Genomic DNA, 22,846 nt, shown 5'->3' on the forward strand with positions numbered 1-22,846 from the left:
ATAAATGTGTTTAATCCTATTTCTTTATCTAGATTTTACAGCGCTCCAAACTTGATCAGATTCTCGAATGCTCATAGTGATACAATAAAAACAAAAAGTTAGGCGTACTTACTTTTATATCTTAATATTTTTTTATTCATACAATTTATTATGATTTTAACATTCCTATGCTATTATTAATCTACTTTTGACCTTTCTCCCCACTATAAAACTTAGAACCTTAAGCATATAATATAGAAAAGGCCCAAGAAGTTGTTTGAGGACAAATTCGCCGGTCCAGAAGAAGAATGACGCAACCGCAAAATGCAAAATTCTTCAGAAGAGCAAAAAACGATTTTTAAATATTTAAAATAGGGATTAAATTTTTTTTTTGAAGTTATACTTCTTTACCGGCGATAGAGGGTGATTTTTTTATATGTTAAAACCTATTAGCCCGGCGCATGCGCATTATAACTTTGTTCTGATTGGATGTTCAAATGACATGTCAAAAATTATCCGATATGGCAGCTGTGGTTTGGAGGTAAAGGTAAAGGTAAACAAATGTATAATATATTAGTTTTATTGTTGTGAGGACAGAAACAAAAAGTTTATAATATTGTAGTGACTTTTAAATAGTTTTTAAAAGCAACAGGTACGTAATAATTGTTAATGTATCATGGGTATAAATAAACCTACCTATTTGATCTGCCAAAATACATAGTATGTAATACTTTTATTTATATAATTTGATTACCATCAAAATTTTTATCAATATTCACCTAATATATTGTTTTTTACTCTATGTTTTGTTGTATTTTTTCAATTCTAAATCATTTCAATTCAAAATTAAAATAATTTGATCAATTTTCAAAATATCAAAATATCACAAGTTTAATCCGTTTAGTTAGTCGATCTTCGTAAATAATGACACATAGTGTCCGTGGCTAAGCGGAGAAGGCGAATGAATTCCAATACCAACCGCTCTTATCAGTGCTGGTTCGAGTCCCAATAGAAACTTTATTTTTTGTTTTTTTTTAATACATTTTATGATTGTAAGTATATTTATTATATAATTGTATTTTCAGAAAATACGTATTTAGTTAAAAAAATTTTCGACAGTTAATGTTCAGACATCATTTGTGGCTTGTTTAATGTGTTTGTGTGTGTTTTATTCTTTTATTATTTTAATTTTTGGCACTGTTCTAATAAAAATGTTTGAGAAGTAGTAAGTATAAATTAGTTTAATATTTAAACAAAATATAAATAAAAAGTATATTAATTTCGTTTAAATCATATAATAGAAGTATAACTTCTTACGTGCGTACAAAGTACACACACACACATTCTTTTTTTTTAACATCCCATTTATTTACAATCTCTAATAATGATTACAATAAGTAAATTGTTTAACAATTAAAAGAGACTTGCAGGAGACTGTCCAGTGACAATAACCTATGAAATCATAATTTTAGTACTTAAAATTATTTGTGACTAATAAATAAAACCCTATAAATAAAACTCTAATAAATAAAATATTTTTGAAAATTTAAAATCTTGTTCGTAGATCGCTTGGAGTGTGGCGCTTTAGCCTTCTGTTTGCCTGGGGTCTCATGAGGTTCTTCGCTAGCCTATTGGGGTGGTTTTGTAGTCGGATGTCGTATTTTTGGGCGTAATTGGCAATTTCTTCTTTGACTGTCTTCATTTGGAGATCACGATTGATATGTTCATTGGGCATGTACCACGGTGCATTTGTGATAATGCGCAAGGTTTTCGATTGGAATCTCTCCAGGATGTCGATATTGGATCTCGACGCAGATCCCCACAGCTGGATACCATAGCTCCATATTGGCTTAATCACTGCCTTGTATACCAAAAGTTTATTGTACAAACTCAGTTGTGACCTTTTTCCTATCAGCCAGTACATTTTATTGAGTTTTAGACCCAACTGTTTTCTTTTAGTGAATATGTGTTTCTTCCACGTTAATCTGCGGTCCAAGTGCATACCTAGGTATTTTACATCATCCTTTTGTTGTAGTACTTGATTATTTAATGAGACGGTTGGGCACGTATCTTTTCGATTAGTGAACGTTATATGTACTGACTTGCTTTCGTTTACTTTAATTCGCCATGTTTGTAAGCAGATATTTATTCTGTCGAGATTTGTCTGGAGCAGTTGCGAAGCGATGTACGGGTTTGAGTGAGCTGCAATGATCGCTGTGTCGTCTACATATGTGGCTGTGATGATGTTTTTACTTGTAGGAAGATCTGCTGTGTAGAGTAGGTAGAGAACTGGTCCAAGGACACTACCCTGAGGTACTCCAGCTAGGGATTAAATGAAGAGTAATCGTCAAGGAGCATCGGTATGGCGTTTGTTTCTTGACAACGATGGCTTTTATTTTCATCGCTATTGGTTCGAATTTCATTATCTTAATTTAATCGCCCCATTTTCAACCCTATCTACAGTTGCGTCATTATGCATCTGAAACAAGGTCTAACATAGCGCGTATTTTAGTAACGACGCAACTACCCATAGTGGCTCAGCACATTTTTACGGTTTAGAAGTTAATTGCGCAATAAACTGGAATTGACAAAATTTGAAGTTACGTCATTTTTCTTCCGTACCGGACTGAGTATCTGCCTGCTATTACTTTTATTATTATAATTTATCCTAGGTGGCACTTAACTTATTCTTACAGTTGTGCTATCTGTTTGACCACGTGCAGTCGTATTAAAAAATGTGTAAACTATTTTGAGTTTTATAGATAATACTATTGAGAGTCTTGTGGGTAAAATTTATATTCTTGTGATTAGATAAATATTTTGTGTTTTTTGTAAGCGCGCATCATGAGTGGTGGTTATTATATTTGTAAGAAGCCTCTGGGGAAAATTATTTGTCAGTGGGAAAGTCGAGCCATCTTTACTCACTGTTGTCGACGAGCGTTTTTCGTCTCTTTATATGGCGAAAATACAGACAATTCTGTTTAAACTCTGAGATACAAACGATTCGCTAAAACAGTAACAAAAATGCATCTCTTCTCACTTCCTCCAACAGAAGTGGCAGCCCGTTTCCACAGACTCCGAGTGTATCACCAGATTCAGTCATGTCTCAATAAACATTGTGATCCAGAAAATTGGGGCTGAAAAAACATGGAAAACTTTGGATACCAATCCAAATTTTCAAGCCTCCAGTACTTTTTGCGAACTTACGCGATGTATAGCACTCGCTCCGTTGTCGCTCGTGCTCTAAACATCGCGTGCGTTCGCAAAAAGCATACTTCACGAACTGTTTCATTAATAACTCTTTTGTGGTAATTTAAAATGCAACAATGCAGTTTTATATAATAGAGAGCTTTGAAACAGGCCATTTAGGCGCAGAGCTCGGTTATTTCTTTCCATTTTTTCTGTTGAGTGATATGGTTTTCTAATTCTGGACATTCTTTTCTTCCAAATCCTTTGCCCGCTTGTCGCCATCGTCTTCTAGGTCTCTCCTTTTTCTTACAGCATGATGTCTTTCAAGCTATTAACTTCGGTGTTATTTCTTCTGGCATTCTTTCAATATGACACATCCACTGCGATCTTCTTCTTTTTATGATCATAATATCTATAGTTGGTTCTGTGTAGATTTCATATATGTATCAATGTATCTCTTAATTTGTTCGCCTAATATAACCATCTTCTGTTTTCTTTCCTCCGAGTATTCTCAAAATCTTGAGTTCCCATCTTAACAATCTTTCTTTAGACTTTTGGTTTAAGGCCCATGTCTCACATCCATTTATTGCTGTTGGTCTTAGCGTAGTTTTATATAAACGAAGTTTTGCGTTCCGTAACAACTCTTTCACTCTTAGGAGGTGGTTCATAACTCCTGAAGTATTATTTGTTTTTATAAGTTTTGCGTCAGTTTTTCTTTCTTCCTCGCATTACTCAGTTATTCTAGCTCCTAAATATACAAATTCTTCTACTGCCTCTATTTGCATTTTTCCCCGTAAAGGGTTTAGTTCGAACTGCAAGGGTTGTCGTGTTCCTCCTACTCTCATAACTTTTCTCTCATAGCATTTCTTTTAATTTAGCTGCAATCCCATTTTAAAGACATTTTCCACCATTCTACTCATTATTAGTCCATAGTATATCGTCCTTTTTGGAAGATAATTACAAAAGTCTTAAAAATGGTCTTAACCCGCAAGATGTCACTCTAGCGCGGTAGTTTTGTTATTACAAAACTCTTAATTTTCAATTTAAAGTACTTATATTTAAAAGACTAAGTTTGGAATGGGCCAATAAAGTTTTTCAATTAAAAATCTTTTAAAAATATTTAATTTACAAATATTTTTATTAGGTTGAAAAACTTAGTCTTTTATTTAGCAGATGCCGCTAGGCACCTGCTACCATCTCGTCAGTTGCGGTGGGAGATGGATGTGTCGAAAATTTTTACCTGGGCCAGAGAAAAGCAGCCTATGCAGTCTCTGATGAACCTCTAACAAGAGGTGAAATCGTCGATAAGAGTGCTGGCTGCACTCTCTGATCTTTTTTTTTTTTTATTAACATCCAAGTTTTTTTACAATCTGTTTTACAATGAAAACAATAAGTAAAATTGTTTGTCTTTACAATGGCAGAGAGATGTAAGGTCCAGTGACCAAAGCATCACGACACACACACACATTACCTTGTTTACCGGTGAGATGCGCACATACACTGATACGCGAGCACGAAAACTAAAACTAAAACTGGCACAGAACACAATGGCTGGACGCTGCTGAAGGCGTAGCTTCCTCTGCTGTAGGCTCTGTCAGGATCGGTTAGGTAGGTCCAAGGGATCATATCGCTTCAATCTCTTCGCTTGTTGCTTGTTGAGAAGATTTTGTGCCAGGGTGTTTGGATGTACCCGCAACCTATTGATATACTATGGACTATAATGTCTTGTAGTTCTTTTTCACTGGTTGCTATAATTGCTAGATCATCCGCATAGCCCATAATTTGATGTATTTATACATTATCACCTTTACGGTTCATATTACTGTCTCTCACTATGGTCTAAGAGCTAGCAACGTTTTCGAGAAATCATTTTAAGACGGCTGATTCTTTCATATATTGTTCCCTATGCTTCCTCGAACACCGTACCGGCCATCTGGCTGCTGATACAGGTTGCGTTCATTACTGTGCAGCACACCTGGGTACAGGTAAACACAAAATCAGGGTGATTGATTAGTGTGAAAAAGCTTAGTAGATCCGCTATAGTAATAGATAGCAATAAAAGTTAATAACAAAAATTGTAGCCAACTTTGAGCTTCACATTACAAAATTAGTTAAAATGTTACAGGTTGTTCGATATCATAGTGACAGACCAAACTTTTGTTTCTTTAAATGGAACACCCCATATTTTATTTTATATTCGAAATCTTCTTATCTTCCCCATCACAAAAATATAAAGGTTTGTTATGTTATACAGGGTATTTACAAAGTTATAAACAATGTTCTATGAAAATCGTAATAAGTTCAGCTCCCTGTATAAATAAAAATAAGCACAACAGCAATGGTTTATTAATGCCATATTTTTTAACGTATTGTCAAAATTTTCAAGAATGGTCGATATTGCTAATTTTCTTTATATCAAATACAGGGTGAGTCAAAACGCAAGTACATTATTTTCTCAGTAATTTTAAATGGAACACCCTGTATTTTATATCACTATTGAAAAGTACCATTACCGTACTTTAATTTTTAGATAACATTCCCTATGTCTAAATTTGTTAGTTTTCGAGATATTTTCATTTTTCAATGGACCAGTAGCGTGGCCACCCAAATCACCAGAATTTAATAAACTGGACTGATTTTTTTGGGGTTACGTTAATAATGAAGTTTATAAAATACCTCCAACAACAATAGATGAGATGAAAAATAGAATACAAAGTGTATTTCGATGAGTTAATTTACAAATGCTCCGTAGAGTAAGTAGCTCATTCAATGATCGTTTTTAGGCGTACATAAATGTGTTACGAGATAATTTTGAACACCTTATGTAATTAAATATTAAAAATATTTTATTAAAAGTAGCTTCTAATTTTTTCAAACATGTTTTTTTTGCAAGATGTATTACTGATAAATTATGTTTTGTTCTTTATTTGTTACATTGTTACATTTACATACAAAAGTAGTGTTTAATTGTCTTCACAAAATATTGTATTTTGTGTTTGTGTGTTTTTTTGTAAAATTTATTACTAATTTTCTTTGTTTATTTGTTGCATTTACATAAAAAGATAGTTTTTAATTGTTTAAAAAATGTTGCATGTAGTGGTTGTGTTTTTGTTTGTAAAATGTATTACTAATAAATTATTTTAATTTCTTTTATTTGCTACAGTGTTACATTGATTACCGGATTGATAATCGGTAATCTTCAATTGTCAATTCAGTCATGGCTTACTTAAAATTTAGATAAATTTAAACACCTAAAATAATTTGCTCTGAAAATGAAAATATCTCGAAAACTAATAAATTCAGGCATAGGGAATGTTATATAAAAATTAAAGTACGTTAATGTTACTTTTCAATAATGATATAAAATACAGGGTGTTCCATTGAACATTACTGAGAAAATAATGTACTTGCGTTTTGACTCACCCTGTATTTGATATAAAGAAAATTAGCAATATCAATAATTCTTAAAAATTTTGACAATAAATAAAAAAATATGGCATTAATAAACCATTACTGTTATGCTTATTTTTATTTATACAGGGAGTTGAACTTGTTACGATTTTCATACAAAATTGGTTATAACTTTGTAAATACCCTGTATAACATTACAAACCTTTATATTTTTGTGATGAAGAAGTTAACAGAATTTAGAATATAAAATAAAATATAGGGTGTTCCATTTAAAAAAAACATAAGTTAGGTCTGCCACTGTGTTATCGAACACCCTGTAACATTCTAACTAATTTTGTAATGTGAAGCTCAAAGGTGGCTAAAATTTTTGTTATTAACTTTTATTGCTATCTATTACTATAGCGGAGCTATTGAGCTTTACGCTACTAATCAATCACCCTGTATAAGTAACACGTGCTAGTATAAATCTTTTAGAAATATCGATTTTTTATACTCAATCTGTCATCCAATAAGTAGTTTAGCCATCGCCAAATAAATATTTCTAAAAAATATTTTAAAACCATTTTCAATGGCCTCAATTTTCAAAATTTACTTTCATGAATTTTTAACCCAAAAATAAAATATCGGTGTGATTAGCTCTCAAGTGGAGCTACCTATTTGTAAATTTAGAACGAAACACACAACACAGAGGTCGAAAATAAAACAATCCCAACGAAATCATACATCGGCACACTATAAACAAGTAATTTGACTCAGTAGTGTTAGGTGCAAAAAGTTCATTTCAAAAATTCTTATAGGCACCATGACACAATCTTTAGGTCAAATTTGATCCTCAATTTTTTAAATGGTTACAATTAATGTTTCTCTTATACACTACTCCAAGAAATTAAATGATTCATTGTTTATGTCCCCAATTTTCTAAACCTGTCGTCCGATTTAAGTGATTTTTTAATATGTTATAGCTTTATTTTTAACAATATGGCTGTAATAATATAAAGAAAAGTAATGCTATGGCTAGAAAAGTAAAATTGTCATTGTATACCGAGTGTACAAATCAAACTGTGTTTTTTCTCAAAGTTCACCACACCCTATTCTAGCATTTATAAAATAGTGAAATTAAACCCCAACTATAGCCTCAGATTTTCTTAACATTCTGTTTTTGATTAAATCGCTTATGTCGTATAATAAAAAAGTTAATAGGTGCTTTGACAACTAGTCATGTTTTTCATCAATACAGGGTGCGCGACAAAACTTTAAGGGGTAATTCTGCATGAAAAAGAAATGACAGTTTGCTTTATAAACGTATATCCGCAAATGCTTCGTTTCCGAAATACGGGATGTTGAATTTTGTCTTACAAACTGACGATTTATTTATTGCTCTAAAACCTGTTGAGATCTGCAAATGAAATTTGGTGGGTTTAAGAGGTAGTTATTGCGCATTTTTTTACATACAATTAAGAATTTTATATTCACCATTGGCGTGGATACGGGTAAGATGGCCCGAAAAAAATGTATTTTTTTTATTATTGGGGTTTGATCAACCGATCAAACTACACACACCGGCAAAATTAAAGGAACACCTAAAAAATGGGACATTATTGATGTCTCGGATTTCCTAAACCAGTTGTCCGATTTGAGTGATTTTTTTTTGTATGTTATAGCCTTATTATTTAGGAATATCGGTGTAATAATATTGTTGCTAGACAGGAAAATGTAGCTTTATACCGGGTGTAACAATCAAACTGTGTTTTTTCCTTAAAGTTTGGAACACCCTGTGGAATATTCTAGCATATATAAAATATTGAAATTGAAAGTCAATTGTAGACTTAGGCTTTCTTAACATTTTCTTTTTTGATTCATTTGCTTATGTTAGATAATAAAAAAGTTAGGTATTTTAACAACTAGACATGTTCTTCATCAATATAGGGTGTTTCTAAATAAGTGTGACAAACTTTAAGGAGTAATTCTGCATGAAAAATTAATGACCGTTTGCTTTATAAACATATGTCCGCAAATGCTTCGTTTCTAAGATACGGGATGTTGAATTTTTTCTTACAAACTGACGATTTATTTATTGCTCTAAAACCGGTTGAGATATGCCCATGAAATTTGGTGAGTTTTAGTAAGTAGTTCTTGCGCATTTTTTGACATACAATTAAGAATTTTATATTCACCATTGGCGTGCATACGGGATATATCTAAAATGTTTATAACCTTATGCACGCCAATGGTGAATACAAAATTCTTAATTGCTTTTCAAAAAATGCGCAATAACTACCTCTTAAAACCGACCAAATCTCATTTGCATATCTCAACCGGTTGTAGAGCAATTAATAAATCGTCAATTTGTAAGAAAAAATTCAACATCCCGTATCTCGGACACGAAGCATTTGCGGACATATGTTTATAAAGCAAACGGTCATTAATTTTTCATTCAGAATTACCCCTTAGTTTGTCGCACTTATTTAGAAACACCTTGTATTGATGAAGAACATCGCTAGTTGTTAAAGTACCTAACTTTTTTTTATCCAACTTAAGCAAATTAATCAAAAAATAAAATGTTAAGAAAGCCTAACAACTGAGTTTTAATTACAATATTTTTTATGTGCCAGAATATTCTACAGGGTGTTCCAAACTTTAAGGAAAAAACACGGTATGATTGTTACACCCGATATAAAATGACATTTACTTGTCTAGCAACAATATTATTACACCGATATTCTTAAATAATAAGGCTATAACATACAAAAAAATCACTCAAATCGGACAACTGGTTTAGGAAATAGGAGACATCAAAAATGTCCCATTTTTAAGATGTTCCTTTAATTTTGCCGGTGTGTGTATTTGATCGGTGCCGCCCAAAATCCCGACAGCCAAAATCCCGACGGCCAAAACACCGACACGCCAGAATCCCGACACGCCAGAATCCCGACACGCCAGAATCCCGACACGCCAGAATCCCGACACGCTAGAATCCCGACAGGCCAAAATCCCGACATGTAAATTATTATGTGTTTTAAAAGAAAAAATTATTTAAACACTTCATTTTATAATATAAAAAAAACTATACTTACTGAAATGGAAGGTTGTAAGTGACATGATAATATCTATTATATAAAAGTAAACTTGAATTCAGGATTTGATTATACATATTTATATTATTGGACTATACGCTCTGAGCTTCGCTGGTGGCGCTCTTAGCGGATTACTAATTCAACTTTCACCGGTAATTTTTAAATTTATTATTTAATTGTTATCGCTTAATATTTACAACGCAAAAAAGTAATTAAATTGTAATCGATTTTTTAAAGATTTTGCTAATAATTTTGACGTTCTATTGATAAAATATGAATTTCCTACTTCGGATACTTTCACAATTATCGTGTAGATGGCGCTAAGAGTATTAGAATAATTTATAATTACATATTACGGAACAGTAAAAAAACTTAAATTCAGTATTTAAAACGTAAGTATATTTAAGGTAAAAATATATACCACAGCTTTGACCAACTAATATTTTTTATAATTAATGTTTTTAATTTTAATTTTAAATTAATCACTTTGAAATTTATGTCAAATTTCCGGTAAAGGTTTACAGACTTGTCACTATTGGCGCTCGCGAAATTGTAAATATCCCCTCTACGTACGAGCTCACAGCGTATATATTGGCAAAAAAAATTAATTCATATACCCATGTTAGAAATTTTATTTAGAAAATTAGTTCATATTAAATGGTAAATACTTTTGTTTAGTAACAAAAAATAAAAAACAGATGGCCATGAACAAAAATCAAGAAATAAATGTAATTATATGTTAAAAAGAAACTTATTAAACCTGTCGGGATTGTGGCTGTCGGGATTTTGGCTGTCGGGATTTTGGGGTAGACCCGTATTTGATCGATCTAGCTGAGATTAGAACTATACCTTTTAGAACCTTCAAAATCCTCTATAAGATTTTTTCAGTTCTTTTTTTATTGGTTGAAAGACTGATAAGTTTTGTACACACTTGAATGAATGAAGGAAGTGAAGAAAAGTATATTAAAGTGTGTAAATAAATTTTAAATTTTTTTTGTAGCTAAGGAAATTAAAATTTATTTACACACTTTAATATACTTTTCTTCACTCCCTTCATTCTTTTTTCATTTACTGGCATATTTCTCATCTAGTCTTACATATTTAATTGTTTTTATATTTTTACAAATGCAAAAGACACTTATTGTTCAAAGATATTAAATGACGTATATCCTTCGTAGGTGGGCACGGATCTCACAGCAGTAACCATGGTAAAAGAAACGTTCAAGCAGATCTGCAAATGGTAGCCCAATATGCTGCTCAAGTCGCCCATCGAGATGACACTCATCATGTTCCTCAAAGCCATAGTCCTGACTACAGACAACCTACTTCAAATGGAAACTCGGTAGGTACCATTTTAATTCAGCTAATTTCTGACACTGTTATAATGAATGAAGGTTAGCTATAACCATTGCAAATTCGTCTCTATTTTCTGCTTTTTCTGCAACCCAGTCTAGTCGCGAATGTTTTTCAGCCCAGATATTTGTCGTCTATCAGGACCCCTTTTTCTTTTAATTTTACCCTTCATACCCAAGTAGCACCGAACGAGTTTATTATTAAGTCTTTTAAGGACGCTTTAAAACTATAGAATAAAACTAAAATTAAAACCATTTGGTTTTTAAGTAAACCTTAAGGTTGCAATAAAAAACCGCTTTCAGCATAAAAGGTCCCACTCTGAAAGAGGTCAATAAAACCAAAAATAACCTTCTTAAAACTTTGTTTTCTTAATCAACTGGTTTTAAAGCTGCTGTGAAGGTGCTTTTAAAACCATGTTAAAAGACATTTTAAGCGCAGACAGTTTTATAGCAAACGTAAAAAGGTTTCTTAAATGGAAAGTTCTTGGTTATTTCGCATTGTCAAGGTAGCAAAACACTTGCGCACCCAACTTTATTGATAGTTAACAAAAATAGGTCTAAATAACTCACGCGCCCTAAAATTTCTGACTTTTGGCTATTAAAAAATTTAAATCCGAAAATTTTTAAAATTTTATGTTTTAATGTTAAAATGAATCGAATTTATGTCGTTAAGTCGCTTATTTATAATTTTTATATAAGTCATAGGGAATTGTTAAGATCAAATGGATTTATTTTATACATTTCCAAGAGCATATATCCTACATAAAAGCAAGTTTGCTTTGGAATTAAAACCGTTTAATTTTAATGCTGCTGTCAATAATGCCACTCGGTTTTAATGTGAATCTAAAATCGAGGCGTCGTACTGCTGTGTGTGTTGTATTTTTCTTTTAAAATGACCAGTTCGTTTATATTTTAAGTACTTGCGCCTTATTTCTTCCATACTAAATGTACTTCCACTTTTTACAATACACTACACCACTGTTTCGCTCTAAAACAAATGGCCGACCATTTTGGACATGAAAGAAAAGGGGATGAGTTTAGTTTTATTGTCTCTAACAAGAAGTATAGTTTAGTCTTTACGATAACCAAATTGATTCAGTTAAGAGCGTTTGGTTTTAATATAGCCTACTATGTAATTGCTTTTAAGAAAGCAACTTTAAAGAAAACTAAAAAAATAGTTTTAAGGCATATTTTTTACTGACATAATAGTCTTGAGATCAAGTAGTTGTAATAATAGGTTTTATTAGTCACATTAGGACAATATTTAAAACTGCAATAAAACTAAAAGGTCACAGACTAGAATCAAATAAAACCAAACAGTCCGGAAGTTCTTCATAAAACTGATTAGTTTTAAAGGGAACTGACAATAAACCATTTTAAAACTACAATAAGACAAATTATCTATTAAGATTAATTAGTGTTATTTGATACCCTTATTAGATACTTTAAAACTAGTGACAAATGCTTAACAGTTTTAAAGTTCTGGCAGTATATCTACAAGGTAACTTTAAAACCATTATCTTCTTATTTACCACAATAAAGCCTTTATAAACCTTAAATAAAACTAAAATGTTTTTATTGTGCTACTTGGGTAATCAGCTGCAACAACTCGTACTTATTTCTAAGTATGTGCCCCAAATATGCTGTATTTCCCCTTTTAATGGTGGTCAAAAGTTCTCTGTCTTTTCCCATTCTGTGCAAAATTCTCCTAAAATGCCACATATCAGAAGCTTCCAGTTTTCTCATTAAGGCAACATTAACAGTATGTACAAACTTTGGCACCATAAAGAAGAACAGAGTGGATATAACATTTTACCATTCGATATCGGATTTGCAGATTGAATCTTTGGTTACTCAGAAATTTCCTCATCTTCAAAAAGGCTGCTCTTGATTTCTATATTCTTGATCGAATTTCTGGTTTCGGATTTAGATCTTCAGTATCCACAGTATTTCAACGTGGAATGAAGTAAACACTTCTGTTGTATGTAGGCATATGAATTTATTAAAAAATCCTTAAAAATTTTCCACGAAGGAGTGGAAGTACAAAACGTTTTCGGTCAAACTGACCATCATCAGTGTAAACCTGGAAATAAGTAAACCAATAAGATTAAAAAGCAAAAGGGTGAAATTTTGACAGTTGAAAAAATTTAGAAAATGTGGTTACTTACGTCCAGTGTACAAGTAATTGTAACTAGCCACTTTTTTTTGAAAAATGGCTTTGGCAGAGCCAATTAGCCAGATTTGTTTGTGATTGATTGCAGATTCATAGTCATAAATTTCTTATTTCATAACATAAGTACATACTACAATATTATTTTTAGATACATAGGTACATTGTGTTGCTTTTTTTTATTTTGTTTTTTTTTTTTAATTATTTTACTGTTTTTTTAATATATATTTTAATTTGTGCTAAACACTTTTTTTTTTATTTTGAACTAGCCACTTCAATAGGTATAAAAACCTATAAAATACATTATTGTTACATTCTATATTAAAAAGTGGTCGACGTTAAGTCGATGTCTTAAGATTTAAAGATCACATGTGAATGTATTTCATCCTTGCTCGAAAATTGCACAAGGTAAGTACTTGTGTTCAGGTGAGAGGTTACGAACCAATTGATTAGACAGTTTGGTGCCAGAAATGTATGACAAGATGTCAAAGGAAGTTAGGTGAATTTTTCATCTGTCAACCGAAAAAATTTTTAACAAAGAGATTAATATTTAGTTTTAATTGGTATGTATATTGAAAATTGCAGGTATTAAAAAGTTTAATGTGAGTTCTAATTTGAAATTATTAAGGTAATACATTCCTTAGTACAAACTGAATTTAAAAATCAAAAATCTGCTCTAACAATATGTGACGTCATAAACTGTTTTTCAAAATTAAATGAGTGGAAGAATTAAATTTAATTAAGAAAAGTTATGATATTGTGATGAATGGATATTGTTGGAATTGTCTAAAAGTATTTAAAAGGCCAAAGATATTGAAAGCATGGTTGGTTACATATGTTACAGGAAACTAATTATTGATAGAATAAGAAAATACTAATAGTATCTGTAAATTGTGTGAAGTATAGAATGAAATGAGAGCTGAAATCAAAGAGGAAAATATCGTTAAAAGATATGTAACTGTCTTAAGAGAAAAATAAAATTTTTATTTTCTTTGATTGCAGAAACCTGAATGTAAAAACTTTTTGCTGCATATTGAGCTATTGAAAGTTAGGGAAAGAGAGTAAAATTAATTAAAAATTTGTAGCAGAGAATTTATTTTAAAAAAATAAATAAATGAAATTTTGAAATATGGTTGCTTGCATAATATATTGAAGTGGCCAGTTACAATTACTTGTACACTTGACGTAAGTAACCACATTTTCTTAAATTTTTTCAACTGTCAAAATTTCACCCTTTTACTTTTTAATCTTAGTGGTTTACTTATTTCCAGGTTTACACTGATGATGGTCAGTCTGACCGAAAACGTTTTGTACTTCCACTCCTTCGTAGATAAATTTTAAGGATTTTTTTAATAAATTCATATGCCTACATACAACATAAGTGTTTACTTCATTCCACGTTGTTATATTGAAGGTATACAGCCAACTACGGGGTTTACCCCCTTTTTAAAGTCCTATTTCGTTTTGTTCAATAGCTTTATTTTTATCTGGGTCCTTGTTATGACCGTATCTCTATTATTGATAACACGGTTTTTGTTTTATTTATGTTTATTGTTAAACCAAACTGTTCCCCAGTATCACAAATTGTGCTTAGTGCATGCTCATGCAAATTTTCAAAACAATTGGTACAGCACTTTTTATTTTAGAAATTCCCAAAAAAAGTATATGAATTTCGTTCTTTTACACTAGAATAGCCCCTTAATCAACATGGAACTGTCTTTAACGTTGAGCAAAAAAGGTACAACTGCTAGGCAAATATTTCCGCGTAAAATGTGCAGTTCACATGAATTATAACAATACTTGTTTCATATTTTCATCACTATAGAGCAATTTACTTTCGTACTTCTTACGCTGTACACTAGAGTGGAATATTGACTATCGAGTGTCTATCGATAATCGAAAACAGTTGCAAATTTGTGAAATATACTCTATCAACGTAGTAAAATTGAATAAACGAATAAATAAAATATATTAGTTGACCCCTTATTAATATTTAAATAGTATAATTATATTAGTAAAATATGGTTGTTGGTTAATTAAATCAAGAAAAGTCTAAATATTGATAAGCAACAAATTATTACTTATTCGATAAGTTCCCGGGTACTAGTAGAATACTTTTTGTTTTATTTATAAGCCTACTATGTATTTGATTTTCATTCCGAAAATAGTAACATTTTCTGTGAGATAACACAAATATTATGCTCCAAGGCAAACAACTAGTAAAACACCAGTGTTAAAATATTTACATTAATCCAGCATTTCGGTATTGTCAAGTGTTTTCTTTACACTATAGAACAGATTTTTTATTTATTTTTAAAACAAACAAACAAAAAGATGTTACGAAAAGCACCTTCAACGTACAATTCACCGAAAAATTTTTAATATAAATTTAATATAATTTATTTTAATTGATTCAATTATTTAATTAGAAAATGTATTAGATTTTAAAAAGTACTCTACAAGAATAACAAAGTAGCTATCTATCAAAACGGACAATAGAATATGCAACACCCTGTTCAAAATATTCCTCTGGAAAAAAGCATCAAACCGTGGAAAAGAAAATGCGAAGGAATGGGTATACCAGTAAGAAACGACTACCTATATTACCCTAAAGCGGCAGTTTCACATAGCAGTCCACTGTTATCGCAGCGGCTTTTAGCGGTGGGGATATATCTACTGCGATGGGTTTTACTGCTACCTACTGATTCACTATCCGTATGTCCAAATGAAATAGTCAGTTTTTAAAGATGGCGCCGAATAAAAAAAAGGTGTAGATGGTGTTACAACTTATTTATTACTATTGAAGAAATAACAATATTATGGGAAAAAGTACCCTCGATGGCGACACGAACATACAGTAAAAAAAGATATTGGGTGAACAGACCGTTATTAAACAGACCTGGCTTTGACATAGAAAATAATTTATTAACAGAACCATTAAAACCATGGCACTGTGTTGGACAGTAAATAATCATCTGTGCTCATTCCTGTTGGTTGGCTATCATGAATTTTCTTTTTTTCTAGTAGATACGTTGCTATTATTATGGATGCTATCTTCTTTTTTTATGGTTTCTGTATCTATAATCTATACCCACCTTTTCCGCAATTTTTGCAATTGCATCCTTTCTCTTAAATGAATAAAAACATTTTTTTCGTCCGAGAACGTAATGTGTTTTCGCCAGAATTTGCCATTTTTATTTTATAAATAAGTTACTGCGATAGCAAAACTAGAAATATTTCTACTTATCGCAGTAATTCTTATAACAATCTACTGCGATCGAAGTGGTATGATTCACAACGAAGAAAAGGTGACAGTCAAACCACGCCTACCTAACAGTCGCTGTGATAACAGTGAACTGCTATGTGAAACTGCCGCTTAAGTTTTGTTGACGACCAAATAGATACCACAAGACGAATAGAACATCAGTTTTATTATGAGAAACTGGAATATACTCCATTCTTTCACGGTTTTTGCTCTAAATTTTAAAGAACCGCTTGGATTGACATGAAATTTGACATACGTATAGCTTACATGTCAAAGAAAAAAAGTGATATTGTGCCGATGTGTGCTTTTGCCCTGGGGGTGACTTTCACCCCCTCTTGGGGGTGAAAAATATATGTGCAAAATAAGTCCGGAAATGGATAAACTGACTAATTTTAAGTAACTTTTCTTCTATAGAGCTTTTTCGTCAAGTCAACAATTTTCGAGATATTTGTGAGTGAATATGTTCATTTTTCAACAAAATAACCACATTTTTAGGCTTTTTTTCGCAACTAACTCAAAAAGTAAGTATTTTGTCGAAAAAAACGTTCTTAGAAAAAATATAGCCTATAAAAAAGTAAAAAAAAATGGTGTACGCGTTAGGTCTCTGGATCTCGTAGAACCAGAGTTATAGCCAATGAAAAGTAGATTCATATTCACCAAATTTCAAATAGAATATTTCGACGTGAAATATCCAGAAAATTAAGCACTTTTTGGGGAAAACCCATTATAACTTTTTTAAAGTGTTTAAAAACAGCTTTATTCCTGTTTTTACAAAAAGTTTCTAGCATTAAATTTAAGCAAGTTACGCTCAAAATAAAGTTGGTCCCTTTTGTTTTTGCAAAAAAAAAATCGGGAAAACTACCCCCTAATTAACAACTTAAATGAAATTAATCGTTACCGCTCCACAAATTATTTTACTTATGTGTGTTTATATGATCTGTAAGATTCATCGGTTTAAAATGCTTATTCTTGAAAAAGTTTGGTTTCAAAGTAAAATTTTTAGAAATTTAAATTTTGAAAAATGTGCTTTTTTTCAGAATAACTTATAAATTGTTAGAGATACCAAAAATCTCGAAAAACAAAAAAAGTCAGATTTGCTTTTCTGAATATCATGTATTTTTTTGTCTTTCTGTTAGACAAAAATTGATTAAGATTTGGTGTTTCTAAATTTGCATACATTCGTGATCAGTGACTCGTTCAACCCCTTTTAACTACAGCCCTTTCAATAATAAGGACTTTGAACCTATGAAACTTACAGATCATATAAACAATATATACACGAGTCAAGAAACTTGTGAAGTCGTAACGATTAAGTTCATTTAAGATACTAATTAGGGGGTGATTTTCTCGATTTTTTTACCAAAACCAAAAGGGACTAACTTTATTTTGAACGTAACTTGTTTAATTTTGATGCTAGAAATTTTTTTTATAAAACAAAAATTAAGCTTTTTTGAAACACTTTAAATAAGTTTTAATAAGTTTTCCCCGAAATGCGCTTCATTTTTGGTTATTTCACGTTAAAGTATTCCATTTGAAATTTGACGAATATGAACCCATTTTTCATTAGCCATAACTCTGCTTCTACTAGGTGTAGAGACGTGATATATACACCACTTTTTAAAAATTTTTACAGGCTATATTTTTGCTAAGAATGTTTTTTCGACAAAATACTTATTATTTGAGTTATTTGCGAAAAATCGTCTAAAAGCGTGGTTATTTTGTTGAAAAAATGAACATATTCACTGCCAAATAACTCGAAAAGTATTGACTTAGTGAAAAAACTCTATAGAACAATAGTTACTTAAAATTAGCCAATTTATCCATTTCCTGACTTTCTTTGGACGAATATTTTTTCACCCCCAAGAGGGGGTGAAACCACCCCCAGGGCAAAAGCACATATCGGCACAATATCACTTTTTTTCTTTGACTTGTTAGCTATGTGTATGCCAAATTTCATGTCAATCCAAGCGGTTCTTTAAAATTTAGAGGTTTTGCAATATTTTACCGTTAAAGAACGGACTAATAGTAGTGCAGTCACTGAAGGTGGATATGAGCTATTACCTCCGATTTCGTTGAACCTCCATCGATTTGCATAAAAATTGGTGAGTGGTTAGGGGATATCTCAAGGAACAAAGGTGACATGGTGCCAACTTGCGCTTTTACCCTGGGGGTGGATGCCACCCCTCCTCGGGGGTGAAAATTATTTTATTAAAAATAACCCCACAATTCGATAAAGGGACAAATTATAAGCAAAATTTGTTATATAAAGTTATTAAAATAATTCAAAACTTTTTGGGTTAATAAAGATCACAAGATTTTAATTTTTCGTGAGAAAAATGCATGTTTTTAACTGATTTTTCATAAATAACTCAAAAACTATAAGTTTTTACAAAAAAATTATTATTATCAAAAATGAGGCTAATAAAAAATTAAATAAACTCCTTACTAGAAAAACCTTTCTATGTTAACTAAAAGTAAGTTATATGTAATTGAATGTATATTTCTTTCGTCGAGTACCCAAATCTAAGTATTCAAGCTTAAGTACCGGCAAAATGATACATTTTATAACATAAACTTATTATACATTTGTCAAAGTTCATAGAAATATCTATCAAATAAGCCAGTTGATAGCATTAAAATTTATGTCCAAAAATGTTTCAAAATGTATCTTTTAAAAATTTTTCCAAAAAATGTTATTTTTTTTTTTGTAAATAACTCCGTTAATTTTTAAGATGTCAGGTTCACCTAAAAACTAATCAAACATTTGATTCTAAGAGCTATTAAAAAATGTGGAAATTAGTCTTTTAAACCTCTCACTTTTTAACAATAAAAGGTTAAATGGCCCCGGTTACATGGTTCTCGCAGCAAAATTGAAATTTTAAACCTTTCTATCTCGGTTATTTTTACTCTACGGAAATAGTAAAATGGGTAAAGTATTTGGAACAGAAAAAAACTAAAATTTAGTTATATATCATTTTTTACGTATATTGAGTATTTTTGGAGTTATTATCAAAAGAAAATGAAAAGTACGATAATTTTAAAAATTCTGATTTTTTTAAATTGTATCTTTTTTTCAAACATATGCATTCTAAACCGGTGAAAATTGTTGAAATCATTAACTATGTTAACCTAAAGAAATTCTTGTGAGGATTACTACAAATTTTAATTTTTGTGGAAATGGCGTATGTTATATTTTTCACTTTTTCCTAAAAAAATCGAAATGGTTCTCTTATTTTCATCATAACTTGCTTAATTTTGATGCTATTAACTTCTACTGGAGCTCATTTGATAGGTACTCCGAAGTACTTTGACAAGTACTTAACAAGTATATTCTGTAAAATGCATCGTTTTTCCTTTATGTAAGCTTGAATACTTCGATTTGAGTACTCGTCGAAAAAAATATACATTCAATTACCCATAACTCACTTTGAAATAACATTAGTTAGTTCTTTAAGTGGGGAGTGTATTAAATTTTTTATTATCTTTAATTTTGGTAATAATAGTTTTTTTACAAAAGCTTATAGTTTTTGAGTAATACGTGAAAAACAGCTTTAAAACATGCATTTTTTTTAAGAAAAAATAAAAATTTTGATATTTAATAACTCAAAAAGTATTGATTTATGTTAATAACTTTATATAACAAATTTTGCTTAGAAGTTGTACCTCTATCGATTTCTGGTATTTTTTTTATTAAAAGAAAATTCACCCCCGAGAAGGGGTGACATCCACTCCCAGGGTAAAATCGCAAGTTGGCATCATGCCACCTTTGTTCCTTGAAGTATCTTCTAACTACTCACCAATTTTCATGAAAATCGATGAAGGTTCAACGACATCGGAGGTGAAAACCTTCAGTGACTCCACTAGGGGAATATACTAAGAATGAGATGGAAATAAACCTAAAGTAAACTGAATACCTAACAACGGAGAATACAGAATTAACACAGGTGCAATAGACGATGGTAAACAAATCAAAGCAACAGACAAGTACAATTATTTAGGTTTCATAATATCAAGCAACAACTGAAGAAGATATAAAAAATAGACTAGGACAAACAAGAGACTGCATACGAAAATTTAACCCGGTACTGTGGGATAAGAACATCAGTATAAAAAACAAAAAGAAGAATATGTTTATATAACACAATGACAAGAAGTATCCTCACTTGTGGGTGTGAGAATTGGATAATAAAAAATAAGAAAACCAAAAACAAAATAGGAGCAACAGAGATATAATTCCTAAGAGGTAGAATAAATAACATAAAGATTAAATAGAACATAGAGATTAACCTGATACGAACGTGTCAGAAGAGCAGACCAAAAAGTTTGATAAACAGAATATCAGACTGGACCCCTATAGGAAAAAGGAAGAGAGAAGAGAGGCAGACCCCGAGGATCTTTCAGAGATGTAGTGGTTGAAGCAATAGAAAGAAGAAATCTTCAGGAAGGGGACTGGCAAAACAAAAAAAAACTGGAGAGATCGATTGAGTGAAGGAATACAGTAAAAACTGTGGAAATTCTTATTTTTCCTTGGATACTTTTTACCAAAAACCGAAAATGTTCTATTTGTTTGGAATATAACAAACTGTTCTTTTAAAATGTGCCACAAGAATGCCTCAAGAACGACCTCATTTAATACATGGCTGATCCTGCAGATTAGAGGAGGTCTTCTGTAAGGAACAAAGATGGCGGCACCAGCTTGGAAGTATAGACGGCGAAAACAGACCAGGACAGGAAGAATGCAGAGAACCCAGTGAACAAAGACAAAGTGGAAATAAAATGTAAGTAAGAATGTCTATCTTTATTAAAAATGCTTCCCTCGTTTTATATTATTATTGAACATTTATCTTTGCTGATTTTTGAATAATTTATGAAGTATCGATTTTTTTTTAAGAATATCTATAAATTTTGAAATATGAAGTGATTTTCGAATTGAATATTTTTATCGAAGTTTATTATATATGTTATTATTGAATTTTTACCGAATTTTGAATTTTTATTTAATTTATTTGAAAAATCTATCCGATTTCGATTTTTAGTACGGTTATTTTTGAATATATTATGGAATATCGAATTTTTTTTCAAAAATTTCTATCGAATTTTGAGATATAAACTTATTTTGAATATTTTTATCTAACTTTTGCATATGCTATTTTTGAATTTTATTGAATTGTTGTCGAATACGTACACTATTATTGAATTTTATTAGCCAGTTGTTTTTATTATTGATATTTATTGATTCTATAGATACATTTTAATCGATTTTGTGTTAAATTTTGTATGATATGAACCTGAATTAATAATTTTTTTTTGAGTGATAAATGATATTTTTTTAATGAATAATGATTAGTGATGACATACGTTGATATAAGAGCTTTAAGACAAACATTGCTATAAGCAAGAGATATATTTTTAACGAACCGACCTGAAGAGTCGAGATAAGGAATCTGGAGAACTATATAGATAAGAAGAATAACTAACAATATTATAAGCTAAATATTATGAGGCAACTAGAGACAATAAGAAACCCACTGCTCTTGTCAAATTAGGAAGGTACTAATGATTTATAGAAGCTTGAAAGCTTATTAGAGACCCACTCTGTGTTTTGAGAGTACCTATTTTATTCATGATTATTCGTGAATAAACAACGGCCTCAAAGCAAGGGATTGAGGTTGTGATATTTTTAGAAGAATTTGAACCGCATAAAATACCTATTTCGTGTTTTGAGTTAACTATACCACCTTAATGGTGCGTACAGATCAGGGCGAAAATTCGGGTTAATATTGGCGGAGAACTAAGACATCCGAGTGAAACCTCTTTTATTAAGGTAAAACGAAGGTATCGGAGCATAAAAGTGATGATTATGATGTTATATGAAATGATATATGAGATAAATGATATATGATTGTTATATGAAATATGTATATGAAGATGAATTATGTACACTGTAGTGTAAAAGTGCTATTATATGAAGAAAAATGAATTATATGAGTTGTAGTACCAGACAAAAAGAAGAAGAGAAAAAAAGATAATTTTTTTAGTAAAATATGTGGGAAAAATGAAAGAAGACACATAAAAAGTGCAAGAAAAGAAGCAAAATTAAGAAGATACTAAGCAAATAAGTAGCTAATCATTGAATTATGTCTAAGAATTAAAGTTGTAAATTTTTTTCTCTAAAGTAATGTTAATTATAAATAACTTATTTTTAAATGCATATAATGAATTCAGGTTAAATTTTCGTGGAAAATGGAAGTATTTGAATTAAGGATAGACAATATCTTACAATAGTGTTAGTAGATAGTAAGCAAAGGGACACAAAAGTGAAGTTCTTAGAGAGATTAAATCTTTATTATAGGTACAAGAGAGTTATTAGAAGTTTTTTTAGAGACACATATTAAAAGTTTTAGAG

General features: G+C 30.9%; 1 protein-coding gene across 1 annotated transcript in view; it reads left to right on the forward strand.

Annotated features, from left to right (window-relative positions):
* The window catches only part of LOC114328731 (forkhead box protein K1), a 109,262-nt gene that overhangs the window by 42,382 nt on the left and 44,034 nt on the right, over positions 1-22,846 (forward strand). Inside the window, exon 3 of the mRNA XM_050656570.1 lies at positions 10,832-10,995. Within this exon, the coding sequence (XP_050512527.1) occupies positions 10,832-10,995 (164 nt within the window). The remainder of the gene's footprint in view (positions 1-10,831; positions 10,996-22,846) is intronic.

This window comes from Diabrotica virgifera, chromosome 7 (genome assembly GCF_917563875.1).
Source record: "Diabrotica virgifera virgifera chromosome 7, PGI_DIABVI_V3a".
In the NCBI taxonomy this organism is placed as follows: Eukaryota; Metazoa; Arthropoda; class Insecta; order Coleoptera; family Chrysomelidae; genus Diabrotica; species Diabrotica virgifera.